The 17,876-nt window shown below is 47.8% G+C and overlaps 1 protein-coding gene across 4 annotated transcripts in view; it reads left to right on the forward strand.

The window, feature by feature from the left end:
- Positions 1 to 17,876, forward strand: part of pard3bb (par-3 family cell polarity regulator beta b) — a 1,556,033-nt gene that overhangs the window by 686,072 nt on the left and 852,085 nt on the right. For 2 of the 4 annotated variants that reach the window (XM_072482810.1, XM_072482827.1), the window contains one exon: positions 7,491 to 7,580. In XM_072482810.1, the coding sequence (XP_072338911.1) occupies positions 7,491 to 7,580 (90 nt within the window). The remainder of the gene's footprint in view (positions 1 to 7,490; positions 7,581 to 17,876) is intronic. The other 2 variants (XM_072482818.1, XM_072482833.1) reach the window with 1 other exon arrangement.

A 17,876-nucleotide genomic window follows, 5' to 3' on the forward strand; every position in this document is an offset into this window, starting at 1 on the left:
CCGAAGAATCAAGATAGATGGGTGACGGTGAGAGGGACTGGGAGGAAGCAGTCAGTGCAGGGATCCTCTGTGGTCGTTCCCCTCAGTAACAAGTATACCGTTTTGGATACTGTTGAGGGGGACGATCTACCAGGGATAAGCCACGGTGAATGGATCTCCAGCATTGAGTCCGTCCCTGTGGCTCAGAAGGGAAGGAGGGAGAGCAGGAGAGCAATAGTTATTGGGGACTCGATAGTTAGAGGGACAGATAGACGGTTCTGTGGCAGCGAAAGAGACTCACGGATGGTATGTTGCCTCCCGGGTGCCAGGGTCCGTGATGTCTCGGACCATGTTTTCAGAATCCTTAAAGGGGAGGGGGAGCAGTCACAAGTCGTGGTACACATCGGTACCAACGACATAGGTAAGAGAAGGGATGGGGATTTAAAACAGGAATTTAGGGAGCTAGGGTGGAAGCTGAGAGCCAGGACAAACCATGTTGTCATCTCCGGTTTGTTGCCGGTGCCACGTGCTAGTGAGGTGAGGAACAGGGAGAGAATGCAGATAAACACGTGGCTGCAGGTATGGTGTAGGAGGGGAAGGGTTTCCGGCACGTGGATAATTAGAGCACATTCTGGAGAAGGTGGGACCTGTACAGACAGGACGGTTTGCACCTGAACCAGAGGGGCACCAATATCCTGGGAGGGAAATTTGCTACAGCTGTTCGGGGGGGTTTAAACAAATTTGCCAGGGGGCTGGGAAAACGAGCTGTAGTCCAGAAGCCAGTGTCGAGAGTAGTGAGGTACTGAGGAGGGTATCAAGGTCGCAGGAGTGTACCGGCAGACAGAAAGGTGAGTTGAAGTGTGTCTACTTCAATGCAAGGAGCATCCGGAATAAGGTAGCTGAACTTGGAGCATGGATTGGTACTTGGGACCACGATGTTGTGGCCATTACGGAGACATGGTTAGAACAGGGACAGGAATGGTTGTTGGATGTTCCGGGGTATAGATGTTTCAGTAAGAGTAGGGAAGATGGTAAAAGAGGTGGAGGAGTAGCATTGTTAATCAAGGATAGTTTAACAGCTGCAGAAAGGCAGTTTGAAGGGGATCCGCCTACTGAGGTAATATGGGCCGATGTTAGAAATAGGAAAGGAGCGGTCACATTGTTAGGAGTTTTCTATAGGCCCCCCAATAGTAATAGAGATGTGGAGGAAGGAATTGCTAAACAGATTATGGATAGCTGTGGAGGTCTCAGAGTAGTTGTCATGGGTTACTTTAACTTTCCAAATATTGACTGGAACCTCTATAGGTCGAACAGTTTGGATGAGGCAGTTTTTGTACAGTGTGTGCAGGAGGGTTTCCTGACAGAATATGTGGATAGGCCGACAAGAGGGGGGGCCACATTGGATTTGGTACTGGGTAATGAACCGGGCCAAGTGTTAGATTTGTTTGTGGGAGAGCACTTTGGAGATAGTGACCACAATTCGGTGTCTTTCACTATTGCAATGGAGAGGAATAGGGCCATACGGCAGGGCAAGGTTTATAATTGGGGGAGGGGTAGTTATGATGCGATTAGGCAAGAATTAGGGAGCATAAGATGGGAACAGGAACTGTCAGGGAAAGGCACAAATGAAAAGTGGAGCTTGTTCAAGGAACAAATACTGCATGTCGTTGGTAGGCATGTCCCTGTCAGGCAGGGAGGAAATGGCCATGTGAGGGAACCATGGTTCACAAAAGAGGTTGAATGTCTTGTCAGAGGAAAAAGGAAGAGTATGTAAGGATGAGAAAACAAGGTTCAGTAGGGTCGCTTGAGGGTTACAAGGTAGCAAGGAATGAGCTGAAAAAAGGGCGTTTTACATGGATTTTAGTAAGGCGTTTAATAAGGTTCCCCATGGTCGGCTCATGAAGAAAGTAAGGAGGTGTGGGATAGAGGGAAATTTGGCCAATTAGATAAGCAACTGGCTATCACATAGAAGACAGAGGGTGGTGGTGGATGGAAAATTTTCAGACTGGAGTTACCAGCAGTGTACCACAGGGATCAGTGCTGGGTCCTCTGCTATTTGTGATTTTTATCAATGACTTGGAGGAGGGGCTGAAGGGTGGGTCAGTAAATTTGCTGATGACACCAAGATTGGTGGAGTAGTGGATGAGGTGGAGGGCTTTTGTAGGCTGCAAAGAGACATTGATAGGATGCAGAGCTGGGCCGAAAAATGGCAAATGGAGTTTAACCCTGATAAGTGCGAGGTGATTCATTTTGATAGAGAAAATTTGAATGCGGATTACAGGGTCAACGGCAGGGTTCTGAGGAATGTGGAGGAACAGAGAGGTCTTGGGGTTCATGTCCACAGATCTCTGAAGGTTGCCACTCAAGTGGATTGAGCCGTGAAGAAGGCTTATAGTGTGTTAGCGTTTATTAACAGGGAGGTTGAGTTTAAGAGCCGCGGGGTTATGCTGCAACTATACATGACCCTGGTGAGACCACATTTGGAGTATTGTGTGCAGTTCTGGTCACCTCATTACAGGAAGGATGTGGAAGCATTGGAAAGGGTGCAAAGGAGATTTACCAGGATGCTGCCTGGTTTGCAGGATAGGTCTTATGAAGAAAGGTTGAGGGAGCTAGGGCTTTTCTCTTTGGAGCGGAGGAAGATGAGAGGAGACTTAATAGAGGTTTATAAGATAATGAGGGGGATGGATAGAGTGGACGTTCAGAGACTATTTCCACGGATGGATGTAGCTGTTACAAGGGGGCATAACTATAAGATTCAGGGTGAGAGATATAGGAGGGATGTCCGAGTTAGGTTCTTTACTCTGAGAGTGGTTAGGGTGTGGAATGGACTGCCTGCTGTGATAGTGGAATCGGACACTTTAGGAACTTTCAAGCGGTTATTGGATAGGCACATGGAGCACACCAGAATGTCAGGGAGTGGGATAACTTGATCTTGGTTTCGGACAATGCTCGGCACAACATCGAGGGCCAAAGGGCCTGTTCTGTGCTGTAATGTTCTATGTTCTATGTTTTTTTCTAGTGAAATCTGCAATAGATTCTTGGAACTATATTATTTAATCTCAGCATGGTTCCTGAGATTTGCCCATGGTGGATACTAGGTACGTTGGCATGGAGAATGCAAGGGAAAATGAGTTTGCATATAGGTAATAAGGGGCCATGTGGATGAGTCAAAGATTGGCATAGATGGGGGATAGGTGTGAGGGATAGAGGCCCTATTATTCAATTACACAATTGGAATGAAGCCCCAGAGCACCAAAATCCTTGTGGTTGCCTCTACATTATATTGGGCAGGGTTGGTGGAAACACAATTCCGTTTAAACACTATTCAGCAGGCAACTTGTGTTCTAAAGTATAGAAAAGATCCCTAATTTACCTTTTGAAATGTCTGCAAACCCTTTCCATTTTTATATATTTCTCTGTCCCTTGAGTGAACACTTCATTTTCCAGGAACCTATCCAAAGCTATTCTCAGCTTTCACCGTGAGGTTTACCCAAGAGATCCTTCTCACTAACTAGGCAAATCTTCCAGCCTTGTTTAATTCCTCTTAGTCTCTTCTATCTAAACTCAAGCCGAGTGCCTCATGCCAACTTAGTGCCAACTCATGATTCCCCCACCCACCACTCCATGCTAACAGTATCCACCAGGGACAGACCTCCGGTACCATGCTGAGATGAAATAAAATAATGTTTATCTATTACAGACTTTACTCGTTGCTTTTAGTTTGTTATTAAAACTTGAAATGTTGTGTAATCTTTTCAGTCGGTCACTGGAATTCAAACATATTTTTAAATGTTGTCCGAGATTGTAACGGTGTCCACAATGTTGGAAATCCTTCACCATCTCCAAAAGCAACACTCCTGATTTGGGTGGAGATCGTGAGGTGGAATGTCATTTAATTTTGAATATTCACCAATGTATGTTTTCTCTTTGACTGTTGATCAATGTTCAACTGTGGGTGGCATGACACCCAAGCTGAAGATACACAGTCTCAAACTCACATTCATGCACGCACACTGAAAATTGTGCATGCAAACGCATGCATGTTTTGCTAGGAGTGACAAGATGGGATTTAAAAGTGTGATTTTTTTTCTCTCTGTAGCCAATATTCAACAATAGTCAATTCTAGTACATACTAACTGGGCTAACTAGATAGGCTGGAAAAAGAAGAGTATTCTACACTTTGTATAGCACTGCACCAAACTCTTGACTTAACTTATATTCAGGCGACAGTTCCGGTACACCCACATCACTACAAGAGATGTATTGGAATTGGATACATCTACTGATGACCCAACAGATATACCTACTCCCTGATATGTCGAAAGGTGAATATTACGATGGGCTTGATCTGGCCTGGGTAGGCATCTCAGAATAATTCATGGGAGTAGGAAAAAGGGAAGTCAAGCGGTGGAAAATAAGTACAGGATTAACAGTGTTATCTGTTTTTAAAATGTAAACAGTTGGAAGGTCTCGTACCCAATAGTGGGTTTGTGCTGAATTAGCTGCTTGGCCCAGGTGGGGTGGGAATACTAAAAACAATGCCTTTACATTAGTGAGTAAATAGCACACACTTCTACTTGATATGCCTCTAGATCTACCTGCATATGTTCATGCCAGATAAGAGGCGTTGGGCCTGACTTTGACCAAATACCCTTCCTACGATTAATACAAAACCTTGCAGTGCCTGTGATACAGTAAACCACCCCAAGGTTCTGTACCAGAATATGATCAGACAACGTTTGACACCGAGGAGCCACATAAGAAGATATTAAGATAAATGGTCAAAGTCTTGCTCAAAGGGATAGGCTTTAAGGAACTGCTAAAAGGAAGAAAGGTTTAGGATGGGAATTCCAGAGCCTGGGTTGGCGCAGCTGAAGTATGCCAACAATGAATGTTGTCGTTGTTTCTCTTCCCGCACCTAAGTTTGCACAAGGCAGAAGTTCATCTGTCCCCATTACGAGGTTTTCCCCTGGAATAGGTCACTAGTCTGCGGCCAGAGGCTTATATCTTGAGGAGGGGCCACTCCACATCAAGTGTGGCTGAACAGGTGTCCCTCCTGTCATTGGCATGTTTGGAAGGATTTTGCATGTTGATACTCAACCCGTTTAGCCACATTAAGAACGCACCTTCCTTGGCCAACAAATCCTGGGGTGGGACTCAAACCTGGAGCTTCTGGCTCAGAGGCAGGGACACCACCCCTTGCGCCACCAGACCTCTGCCAAGAATGGCAGTATTATGAAAATTGGAGATTATCAAGAGGCCAGAATTAAAGGAATGCAGAGATCACAATGAAGGAGGTTAGAAAGATAGTGATGAACCAAACCACAGAGAGCTTTGAACAGCAGGATGAAAATTTTAAAATCGAGGTAATGACATTCGGGATGCAAATGGTCAGTGAGCCCAGAGGTGATGGGTGAATAGGTGTGTGAGTTAGAATACAGGCACCAAAGTTTTGGATGAACTCAGATTTATAGTGGGTTGACGATGAGAGGTTTTTTTCACATGTATACTCATAGGATATGGGCATCACAGGCACGGCCAGCATTAGTCAGTATCCCTAATTGTCCTTGAGAAGGTGGTGATGAGCCAGGAGAACATTGGAATAGTTCAGTCTGGAGATAGCAGCAACATGCATGAGGTTTTCAGAAGCAGATGGGCCGAGATGGAGGTTTATCCTTTACTGTCATGAATGAATGACCAGCGATACCAGAGGGGTCAAGTACCCCATGAAATCGGACCCTGGAAATAAGTTTTCATTTTAAAAGGGGAAAGAGGACAGGGTTCAAAATCTGAAATAAAATTAGAAATAAATCTATTTAGCAATTTCCCTACCAATTGCAATTTATACAGGAGACTTTGTTCTTATAATCCATTGTAATACTCTTGCACAACACTCAAGTGTCAGTCTGGACTCCTTAAAAATGAATTCATGAGACGTGAGCATAACTAGCTAGGTGAGCACTTAATACCCTTTCATAATTGCTCTCGAGAAGGGGCTGATAAGCTGCCTTCTTGAATCGCTGCAGTCCACCTGGTGCATGTAAACAGTGCTGTGAGAAGGGGAGTTCCAGGATTGATGAAGCGACGGTGAAGGAACAGCCAGCAATATAGTTCCAAGTACGGATGGTGAGTGACTTGAAGGGGAACTTGCTGGTGGTGGTGATCCCATGTGATGACTGTCTTGGTCCTTCTAGCTGGTATAAGTTACGGGGTTTGGAAAGTGTTGTCAGAGGGGCCTGGGCAGGATGCTGCAGTGCACCTTGTAGACGGTACACACTGCAGCCACGTGGATCAATGGTGGAGGAAGTGAATGTTTAAGGTAATGGATGGGATACCAGTCAAGAAGGCTACTTTGTCCTGGATGGTGTTGAGCTTCTCCCCAGGCAAGTGGCATATATTCCATCGCACAACTTGTACTCAGGCCTCTGGAGTGGGATTTGAACCCACAACTTTCTGGCTCAGACATGGAAAAACTACCAATGAGCCATGATTGACCCATTGTGTACAAGTCTAGTGAACACCAATGGACTTTTTGACTATCAGGATCATCACTGTCAAGCTGATCTGGAAGTTGTCCCAATGTTCACACATACTCACATTTAACTGCAAATGTATTGTTTAGCAATTCCACCTCACCCCCACCCCCACTAGAATGATGAGGGGAATTTCTTGTTCCATTTGTATGGAGGAATTCTATTGCAAACACCCTCCGAGTTAATCTATCCAGCAATTAATGCCTTTTGCAATTTTCATAATTGTAGACAAAAGCACACAGATGTTTTGTGTCATTTAACATCTGGGCTAAGTAAATAGGAACTTCTCATACAATGTACAAAAGAGCCTGGGTGAGGGGGAGATGAGGAGAATGTTATGCAAGAGGGTTATAATGATATGGAATGCACTGAAAGGACATTAGAAACAGATTCAGTGCTAACTTTCAGAAGAATATGGATGTGCATTTGAAAATGTAACATTTTCAGGGCTTTTGTGGAGGTATGGGGTGGGGTGGGGGGGGGGGGGGGCAATGGGTCTGACTGGATAGCACTTTCAAAGAATTGACAGACACAATGGCCAAATGACCTCCTCTCCTATGACTGTAGACTGTTGCTGTTAACCTGACACCTCTCTCGCTCTCACGTACACTTACAGCTTGAACACTGGAGTTTTATCACGTTGCTGCACTATGAGCTGACTTTACTCCCTAGTTTCAGCAATCATGTTTTTAAGAGCTTTGACTGAAGACCAAACTAGAGTATCGATTGTACCATTTATGTTGTAAGCACCCAGCTGTCAGAAGAACAGCAGTCCAATGTCTTTGTTCTGTTTATTTTCTTTTGACTCATTTGAGTCTTTTTTCTTAAATATGCTTAAGGGCCTGACAGATGCATTATAATCCAGTCATCCTACACTGTTTACTTATTGGGAAGAATGGGTTAAAAAGCTGTGGTTTTGTGGAGTCCCAGCTGTTATTGGGTGTAACCTCATCCATCTTGTCTCTTTTCTTTTAGCAGTGATTTGACAAAGAAGGTGGAGTTTTCTGGAGATGGTGGCCCCCTGGGAATCCATGTAGTACCCTTTAACTCCACACTGAGTGGAAGGTAAAGTATCCAAAAGTGCATCTACACTTAAAACAACAGAGAGATTGTGTCCCTTGGGTTCAGGTTCCATATGGTGCCTGTGGCTATAGAGCTCCCAACATGAGCACTCCTCCAGCTGAGCACAGGTTCAATAACGTGGGTTTGGCTACAGGCCTTATTGACAAAGCATTGTTTCTCTGTCAATATGTATGTTTACAGAATGTTACAGGTTTGCAGTCCATAACAATTTGGCCTCATGTGAGACTGGTGTTGATGCAATTACCCATGGAGGCCGTAGAGTGAATTTAGTACTTTTTAGGCAGAATGAGACGAGAGCTTTTCTCCGTCTAGCATTAATTCCATTAATTGCGAGTGAATATTTCAATTGAATAATTTTTTTTCTTGAAATCTCAAGGGCAAAAGGCTAGACAGGGTGAGGTGATTTTCCCTGTGAACAAGGGAAGGAGTGAGCAGAGTTCTTTAAAATAACGAAGGGGTTTGATAGGGTAGACATAGAGAAGGTGGTTCCATATGTGGGAGAGTCGAAAACTAGGGGCTATAAATATAAGACAGTCACTGAGGAACTCATGAGAAACCTCTTTGCCCAGGGTGTGGTGGGAGTGTGGAGCATGGTCCCACCTGGCAAATAGCATGGATGCGGTTAAGGGGAATCTGAGTAAGAACATGCGGGAGAAAGGAATGGTAGGATATGCCGATAAGGTTAGGTGAAGATGGGTGGGAGGGGGCTTGTGTCTGGCATAAACACCAGGAAGGACAGTTGGGTGTAATGGCCTGTTTCTGTGCTGCGAAGTGCATACAAGTACATCAAGTTAATTTTTCTTCTGGGAAAAAAGCCAGCAAATCCCACGGATGGGGTCATTGTGTAGTACTGTGTTCTTTATGTGTGCCGTGCCATCATTCTATATGACTCAATCCTTTCTGTACCATGTATAGTTTCTTGATGTCACTCATCACTGGCTTATTATTTTCCTTCCATCGTGGTGGTTTGTATTTTTTATTTGTTCCACAAGTGGTGAAGAAACAATCCCACAGACAGTATAATTATAGAATCTTACAGCACAGAAGGAGGCAGTTCATCCCATTGTGTCGGTGTCAGCTCTTTGAAAGAGCTATCCTATTTGTTGCATCCCCCACTTCCCCTCCCCTCTTTTGCGAATGCCTGACATACCTCTCCCCTTCAAGCCTTCTTGCCGGAAGTTAGTATTGAATCTGTTTCCATCACCTTTCCAGGCAGTGCATTTCAGATCATCCTAATTCATGTGAGAAAATGATAATATATAATAGTTATTAAAAAATTCAGACATTAATTATTCTGTTTGGGAACTGGAGATTCTGCTGAATTTGTGTCGAGAGCCAGCTTTAATTTTTTTTGGGAATAGACACCTTTTCCATTGAAACTCAGACTGGTAATGCCCATTGCCAGCTGAGTCAGCAAGGACTCCATGCCTTGCGAAGTGCAGTACATGACGTTGGCACCATACTAAATACGCCGAGGAATCTTGTCATTTGAGCAAGCTAGCTGTATTACATTGCAGGAGGAAAACTTTACCCAATATCTGTCGTGAGTGTGGCAAAAGTTCCCAATCGCAATTTAGCAACATAGGGGCAGGAAAAGGTCATTCAGATTCTTTGTGCTATTCTGCCAGGCTATTAGATCCTGACTGATTTGTATCTTTACTCCATTTACCAATCTTGGTAATGTAATCCTCGATGAACTTACAAATGTTGCCTGGATGGTTGCCAGGCTGTTGCCTGGGCTGGAGAATTTTAGCTATGAAAAGAGATTGGAGAGACGGGTGTTGTTTTCCTTGGAGCAGAGAAGACTGAGGGGGGACATGATTGGGATGTGTAAAATTATTAGTGGCATAGATAGAGTAGACAGGAAGAAACTTTTCCCCTTGTTGGAGGGATCAATGGCCAGGGGGCATAGATTTAAGGTAAGGGGTGGGAGGTTTAGAGGGGATGTGAGGAAAAACCTTTTCAGCCAGAGGGTGGTGGGAGTCTGGAACTCAGTTCCTGAAAGAGTGGTGGAGGCAGAGACTCTCATAATCTTCAAGAAGTATTTAGATGTGCACTTGCGATGCCAAGGCATAGAAGGCTATGGGCCAAGTGCTGGAAAATGGGATTCGAATGTTCACCATGTAACGTGTAATCAAGAAATTTAAGAGAGCGCTTTTTGACTGGCACTAACACGATGGGCCGAAGGGCCTTTTCTGTGCTGTAGACCTCTACCACTCTAAATGTCTCAGATTAAATTTTCAATTGACCCCAAAGTTGAAGAGCATAAAGATGCATTTTGGGGAAAGTAACTAAGTGCTTGCGAGAGAAAGGATCAGAAGGTTATGATGATAGGGTGAGGTGAAAGGAGAGTGGTGTGGAGCACGAACACCAGCACATAGCAGTTGGATAGAATGGATTGTTCCTGTGCTGTAAATTCCATGTAATCTGCAGGTTTTTGGGGACACATGCTAGATTGAAAGGGGCAACACAGGTGGAGAAGGTAGTCAAGAAGGCATACGGCATGCTTACCTTCATTGGCCGGGGCATTGAGTATAAGAATTGGCAAGTCATGTTGCAGCTGTATAGAACCTTAGTTAGGCCACATTTGGAGTATAGTGTTCAATTCTGGTCGCCACACTACCAGAAGGATGTGGAGGCTTTAGAGAGGGTGCAGAAGAGATTTACCAGAATGTTGCCTGGTATGGAGGGCATTAGCTATGAGGAGCGGTTGAATAAACTCGGTTTGTTCTCACTGGAACGAAGGAGGTTGAGGGGAGACCTGATAGAGGTATACAAAATTATGTGGGGCATAGACAGAGTGGATAGTCAGAGGCTTTTCCCCAGGGTAGAGGGGTCAATTACTAGGGGGCATAGGTTTAAGGTGAGAGGGGCAAGGTTTAGAGTAGATGTACGAGGCAAGTTTTTTACACAGAGAGTAGTGGGTGCCTGGAACTCGCTACCGGAGGAGGTGGTGGAAGCAGGGACGATAGTGACATTTAAGGGGCATCTTGACAAATACATGAATAGGATGGGAATAGAGGGATACGGACCCAGGAAGTGTAGAAGATTGTAGTTTAGTCGGGCAGCATGGTCGGCACGGGCTTGGAGGGCCGAAGGGCCTGTTCCTGTGCTGTACATTTCTTTGTTCTTTGTTTGTTCTTTATTTCCAGTTGCCTTTATGTGTAGAAATGTGTAAAGGTATCGGTGATGCTGTTGGAAAAGAATCGAAGGACATTAATGAGACGGTTGTTCTCTGCAGGGTTACTGGCAAAGATATAGGGCGGGATTTACTGCGCAACTCGCCATGCGTTTCTCGGCAGCAGAGGCAGCGGGATCTTCTGGTCCCACCGACGCTGCACCCCCACCTCGGGTTCCCAGAGTAATCACCGAGTTCCCCCCTTGTTGCCGGGAAACCCAAGGCGGGGGTGCGCCATCGGGGGGACCAAAGGATCCTGTCAGTGTGAACAGCCGGTAAATTCTGGCCACAGGATCAGAAGTTTTCTTTCCGGATGGGAGAAGCTAATTTAAGCAGGTCCCGATGGGAATTTTTACATGAGACAATAAGACAAAGTCCTATAAGGTAGACGCGAGCAGAGCTGGTAACACGGGAAAGCATGGTGGAGAAGCAGGGCCGTGGGGAGACGGCACAGTGGTCTTGGCCAAGAGGCGAGCTGGGTTTAATCGGGCAAAAAAGGGCAGCACAGTGGCGCAGTGTGTTAGTCCTCTTGCCTCACGGCGCCGAGGTCCCAGGTTCGATCCCGGCTCTGGGTCACTGTCCGTGTGGAGTTTGCACATTCTCCCCGTATTTGTGTGGGTTTCACCCCCACAACCCAAAGATGTGCAGGTTAGGTGGATTGACTACACTAAATTGCCCCTTAATTGGAAAAAAAAATATTAATTGGATACACTAAATTTATTTATTTTTAAAAAATCAGGCAAAAACGGCCCTCTTTAAGAAGGGGGTGAAGTTTGGGATGCTGTACCCAGCCCGTCTGTGGGTCACACATGAGGAACGTGACTTCTAACTTGAAACACCAGACAAAGTATGGACTTTTATTAAAGAAAAGAGGCTGGAGGCGAATTAAAAGACACTGAAGCGTTGGAGAATACTGTGACGAAGATTTGTTGTGCTGGGTTATATAAATATAAGTAGTGCTATGTGTAATAAGGGGCTGTTTGGATGACTAAAGGTAACTTTGTCTTGCAGGGAGCTGGTTAGAGGGGGGATGGGTTTTGGGGTTGGTTCTGCTTTTTGGGTGATTATTTTTCTGAAGTGACTGTTTCTTCACTGTTTTTTCTGATGTTTGTTTACTGGGGCATGTGATGCTTTTAAAATGTTTATCTATGTGGGGGGAGAGGGGAGAGAACAATGGGGAGACAGACTGCTTAGTGCCAAGGGGGGGAGGGGCGCTATCAAGTCAGCATGGGTCAGCTGACTCTCGGAAGCACAGTGGGGGGCGAGCAGGTGTTAAGCTGGAGCTTGACTTGTGGGGTTGGGTTTCTAGTGTTGTTGCTAGGGGGAGGGGGGGAGCTGCTTTCCTGACAGGGGAGGAACTGTTACTAGGGGACAAATGGGAGGTAGGGAATGGTGACTGCCCGAGGAGTGGCTCGAGGAGGCGGAGGGCGCGTGTTAGAGGATGGCCTAAAAAGGGTGATGGCTAGTTGGCAGCAGGGCGGGGGGGGGTGGCTGGAAGCCCCCCGACCAGGCTGATTACATGGAACATCAGAGGGCTGGATGAGCCGGTCAAGAGGACTCGAGTGTTTGTGCATTTGAGAGTGGCATTCGAGGCAGGGAGAATCGTGTCAGACAAGGAGGGTAGGTACATAATGGTGAGTGGGAAGCTGGAGGGGGTGCGGGTGGTGCTCGAGAACATATATGCGCCGAATTGGGACGATGTGGAATTTATGAGGCGAATTTTAGGTAAGATCCCAGACTTAGAGTCACATAAACTGATCATGGGAGGAGACTTTAACACAGTCATTGATCCGGAATTGGACCGGTGAAAATCCAGGACAGGGAGGAGGCCAGCTGTGCCAAAGGAATTGAAGGGGTTTATGGAACAGATGGGGGGAGTAGACCCATGGCGGTTTGCATGACCAAGGGCGAAGGAGTTTTACTTTTTCTCCCATGTCTACAAGGTATATTCTCGGATTTTCTGTTCTGAGCAGGGCGCTAATACTGGAGGTGGTGGATACGGAGTACTTGGCAATCGCAGTGTTGGATCATACCCCGCATTGGGTGGATCTACGGGTTAGTATGGAGAGAGGGCAACGCCTGCTGTGGAGACTGGATGTTGGGTTGCTAGCAGACAAAGTGATCTGTGGGCTGGTTAACAAGTCCATCCAGGACTTCCGGTAGGGTGGGCGAGCAGGGCGGCCGCAAAAAAAAGAGCTCCCGCCGGTGGCTGCGATTTCGGGGAAATCCCCGAGACCCCACGCACTCCCCGACTATTGTCGGCCTTTGGGGCCGCCACGAGCAGCCAGCGGGGCCGGTTTAAAAGCCGGTGAAGAACCCCGCGCGGGTGTCGGGCGGCGGGGGCTCAGGTGCCGGGCCCGGCAGGTCAGAGCAGCGGGGGCGGAGCTACGGAGAGGCCGTGGTGGCAGGCCCGAGCGCCATGTAGGGAGGGTACTCCACGTCGGATGACTCCCACCTAGGAAGAAGAAGGTTGAAGCCTGGTCCCAGGTGAATGTAGAGGAGAAAGAAAGAAGATTCATGGAAGTTTGGTAAAAGTTTTTTTTTCTCAAAAAAGAAGAATGTCATATTGATGAAGGGCAGGAGGGTGAAGGGGGAGAGAGGAGAAAGGAAAGAAGATAAAAAACAATAAGCCGCTAAAAGATGCGAAAAGCAGCGTCAAAGACAGGAGGAAACGCGGGTTCGCCGCCGAAGGAGAAAACGAGCAAAAGTGTTGACAGGATGGCGGAAGCCGAACTGCAAGGAGGGGCCGCACTACTTACGGTGGAGAGGATGACCGAGGTGATGGTGGTGGAGCTGGAAAAGCGTTTGGTGAGGCACATGGAGATCCTGAGGAAAGAGATGGTGGTCGTGGTGAGGTTATTATTGGAGGAGGCAATCGGCCCGATCAGGGTGGAGGTGTCAAAGGCATTGGCCGAGGTGAGAGAGCAGGGCGAGAAGATGAAGGAGGTGGAGGAGGCCGTGACACGACACAGCGACCAGGTCACCTCGATGGGGGACGAGCTGCGGAGGGTGGTGGAGGTTAACAGAGGGCTCCGAGCAAAGCTGGAAGACTTGGAAAACCGCTCAAGGCGGCACAATTTGAGAATTGTGGGCTTTCCCGAAGGGACAGAGGGCCCAAGGCCAACGCAATACTTCGCTAAGAAGTTGGCGGAGCTGATGGGGGAGGGTGAGAACCCCACCCTGTACGAGCTAGACCGAGCTCATCGGTCATTAAGGCCGAAGCCCAAAGTGAACGAGCCGCCAAGGGCAGTAATTATCTGCTTCCATAAGTTTTGCATGAAGGAGAAAGTATTAAGCTGGGCGAAGCAGAAGCGTGAGGTGCTGTGGGATGGTACTGCGGTTCGGATCCACCAGGACTGGACGGTGGAGTTGGCAAAAAGACGAGCGGCGTTTGGGCGAGTGAAGGCGGCTTTGTACAAGAAGGGGGTGCGATTTGGTGTGGTGTACCCGGCGAAGTTGAGAGTAACATATAACGCCAAAGACTTTTATTTTGAGACAGCGGAGGCGGCTGAGGCGTTCATGAGGGCAGAAGGCTTGGGACAGACATGAAGAGCGGAACTGGAAGAAAGACTGTGGACTGTGTTTGAGCGGTTGGAAAATGTACAAATGTTACAACTTTCTTTTTACTGATTTGTATTGAAATTTGAAACTTACTTCTCTTTGCATTGTTACAGAGTTCAAGTTAATGGCGTTCTGTGTTGCGATGGTTAAATGTTATGTTAGTGAATTGTAGGGGTTGGATTGTTGGGTTTGTTTTGGTGTTTCTTTCTCTGGGACTGGCGGAAGGGGGCGAGAGGTATTGGCGGGGGGGGAGCCACCCGCGCTAGCTAACTAGAGTCAGTTAGTGAACGGGGGTGAGATGAGAGGAGGACTGCGGACATTGGAGCCTGGGTAGCAGGCTTTAATGGGCCTACGAGGCGAGCAAGAGTGGGTGAAGGGAGGGATGTTGGGGGATGTTTTTGTAGGGGGGGTTCTTGGGAGGGGGGGAAGGGGTTCGATGTTAACAATGGACAGGGGCGGGTCAGGCTTATGGGGCAGGGCCCGGTGGTATGGTGATGGTGGATAAGAAAGGTGGAAGGAGGTGTTTAGGGTAATTTCCAAGGTGGTGCATGTGAAACTGGACCCGGGTCCCCAGGAGGCCATATTCGGGGTGTCGGACCAGCCAGGGTTGGCAACGGGAGCGGAGGCAGATATCATAGCCTTCACCTCGTTGATCGCCCGAAGGCGGATCCTGCTGAGATGGAGAGCAGCCTCTCCACCCAGTGCCCTGGCGTGGTGGGGGGACCTGTTGGAATACTTGACCCTTGAGAAGGTTAAGTTCGAATTGAGGGGAAGCTCGGAGGGATTCTACAAGTCATGGGCATGATTTATTATGCACTTTCAAGAACTGGACAACATCGAACATTAGTTAGGGGGGGAGGGGGGCTGTGTAGATTAAGGGTGACAATGGGTAATCCCTGATTCCTTTTTGTCATTTTTTTAATGTAAACATGTGGGCTGAGGTTTGGGGGTTGGTGGGTAGATGGGATTGTTGTTATTATGGGGATTGACATATCTTGCTGATTATTGTTTATTGTTGATGGGTGTAAATGTGGGAGAAAATGTGAAAAAGGAGAATAAAAATTTTTTTTTTTTTTTAAAAAACCAAGTCCATCCAGAACTACCTGGAAACAAATGATACGGGGAGGTCTCCACAGCGACGGTTTGGAAAACTCTGAAGGCAGTGGTCAGAGGGGAATCAATCTCGATACGGGCTCACAGAGAAAAGGCGGAATGGGCTGAGAGGAATAGATTAGTAGAGTAGATACTCCAGGTGGATAGGAGATACTCGGAGACCCCGGACGCGGGGCTACTGAGGGAGCGGCGGAGGTTACAGGTGGAGTTTGGGCTGTTGACCACAGGGAAAGCGGTGGAATAGTTGAGGAAGGCAAGGGGGGCGATCTATGAGTACGGGGAAAAGGCAAGCAGAATGTTGGCGCACCAGCTCAGGAAAATAGAGGCGGCCAAGGAAATAGGTAAAGTGAAGAGTAGAGGCAGGAATACTGTCCTGGACCCAGCGGGGGTGAACGAGGTGTTTAAGGACTTCTATAGTAAATTATATGAGTCGGAACCCCCGGCTGGGGTGGAGGGGATGAGGCAGTTTTTGGATCAGTTGAGGTTCCCGAGGGTAGATAAGATCTCGTGGAAGGGCTGGGAGCCCCAATTGAGATTGAGGAAATAATCAAGGGACTGAAGGGCATGCAGTCGGGCAAGGCCCAGGGGCCTGTCGGCTACCCGATGGAATTCTATAAGAAGTTTTCAGAGGTATTGAGCCCACTGCTGGTGAGGACATTTAATGAAGCACGAGAGAAGGGAGTCCTCCCCCCAACAATGTCGCAGGCCTCGATTTCATTGATCCTGAAACGGGAGAAGGATCTGGAGCAATGCGAGTCATACAGGCCAATTTCACTACTGAATGTGGACGCCAAACTGCTGGCTAAGATACTGGCCACAAGGATAGAGGACTGTGGCCCGGGGCTGATCGGGGAGACCAGATGGGATTTGTAAAGGGCAAGCAACTCAAGGCCAATGTTCAAAGGCTTCTAAATGTTATTATGATGCCCTCGGAAGGAGAGCAGGTGGAGGTGGTGGTAGCTATGGATGCGGAGAAGGCTTTTGATCGGGTGGAGTGGAATTACCTGTGGGAGGCGCTGGGAAGGTTTGGGTTTGGTGAGGGCTTTATTGACTGGGTGCGGTTGCTCTATCAAGCACCAGTAGCGAGTGTGCGTACGAACCGGCTGAGGTTGGGGTATTTTAAACTACACCGAGGGACGAGGCAAGGGTGCCCCTCTCCCCGTTACTGTTTACTCTAGCCATAGAGCCATTGGTCATGGCGTTAAGAGCTTCTCGGAACTGGAAAGGGCTGTTTCGGGGGTGGAGTGGTCTCGCTTTACGCAGATGACCTGCTCTTGTATATTTCAGACCCGTTGGAAGGGATGGGGGAAGTAATGCGAATCTTGGGGGAATTTGGCAATTTTCCGGGGTATAAATTGAACATGGGGAAAAGCAAGATGTTCGCGATCCAGGCAAAGGACAGGAGAAGAGACTGAGAGAGCTGCTGCTTTGAATGGTAGGGAAGAGCTTTCGATATCTGGGAATCCAGGTGGCCCGGGAATGGGAAGCACTGCACAAGTTAAACCTAACCGGGTTGGTAGAACAAATGGAAGGGGACTTTAAGAGATGGTACATGCTCCCGCTATCACTAGCTGGGAGGGTTCAGACCGTGAAAATGACGGTCCTCCACAGATTTCTGTTTGTCTTTCAGTGCCTCCCTACCTTCATCCCAAAGGCCTTTTTCAAGCGGGTGAATAAGGTTATTTCGGGCTTTGTGTGGGCGGGTAAAACCCCACGAGTGAATAAGTGTTGCTATAGCGCAGTCGGGGGGGGGGGGGGGGGGGGTGGGTTGGCGCTGCCAACGTCTGCAATTACTGCTGGGCGGCTAATATAGCCGATTAGGAACTGGGTAGTGGGGGAGGGGTCGGCATGGGAACGGATGGAGGCGGCGTCGTCATGCAAAGACACCATTTGGGAGCACTGATAACGGCACCACTTCCGTTCTCGCCGCCCGTTACTCCACAAGTCCGGTGGTGGTGGCGGCTTTGAGGATCTGGGGGCAATGGAGGAGATATAAGAGAGTGGAGGGAGCATCGATTTGGACCCTGATTTATAATAATCATAGGTTTGTACCGGGTAGGCTGGATGGTGGGTTCCGGAGTTGGCAAAGGGCAGGAATTAGAAGGATGGGGGATCTATTTGAAAGCCTTGGAGGATAAATTTGAATTGCCAGCAGGGAATAGGTTTAGGATTTACAGGTGCGAGGCTTCCTGAGAAAACAGGTGCCGGCCTTTCCGCTGCTGCCGCCACGGGGGATACAGGATAGAGTCGTCTCCAGTACCTGGGTGGGAGAGGGGAAGGTTTCAGATAGTTACCAGGAGCTTTCAGAGGTGGAGGAAAGTCCGGTGGAGGAGCTTATGGGAAAGTGGGAGGACGGGCTAGGAGGAGAGATAGAGGAGGGTCTGTGGGCGGTTGCCCTAAGCAGGTTTAATACCTCCTCATCATGT

The sequence above is a fragment of the Scyliorhinus torazame genome, chromosome 2 (genome assembly GCF_047496885.1).
Source record: "Scyliorhinus torazame isolate Kashiwa2021f chromosome 2, sScyTor2.1, whole genome shotgun sequence".
Lineage (NCBI taxonomy): Eukaryota > Metazoa > Chordata > Chondrichthyes > Carcharhiniformes > Scyliorhinidae > Scyliorhinus > Scyliorhinus torazame.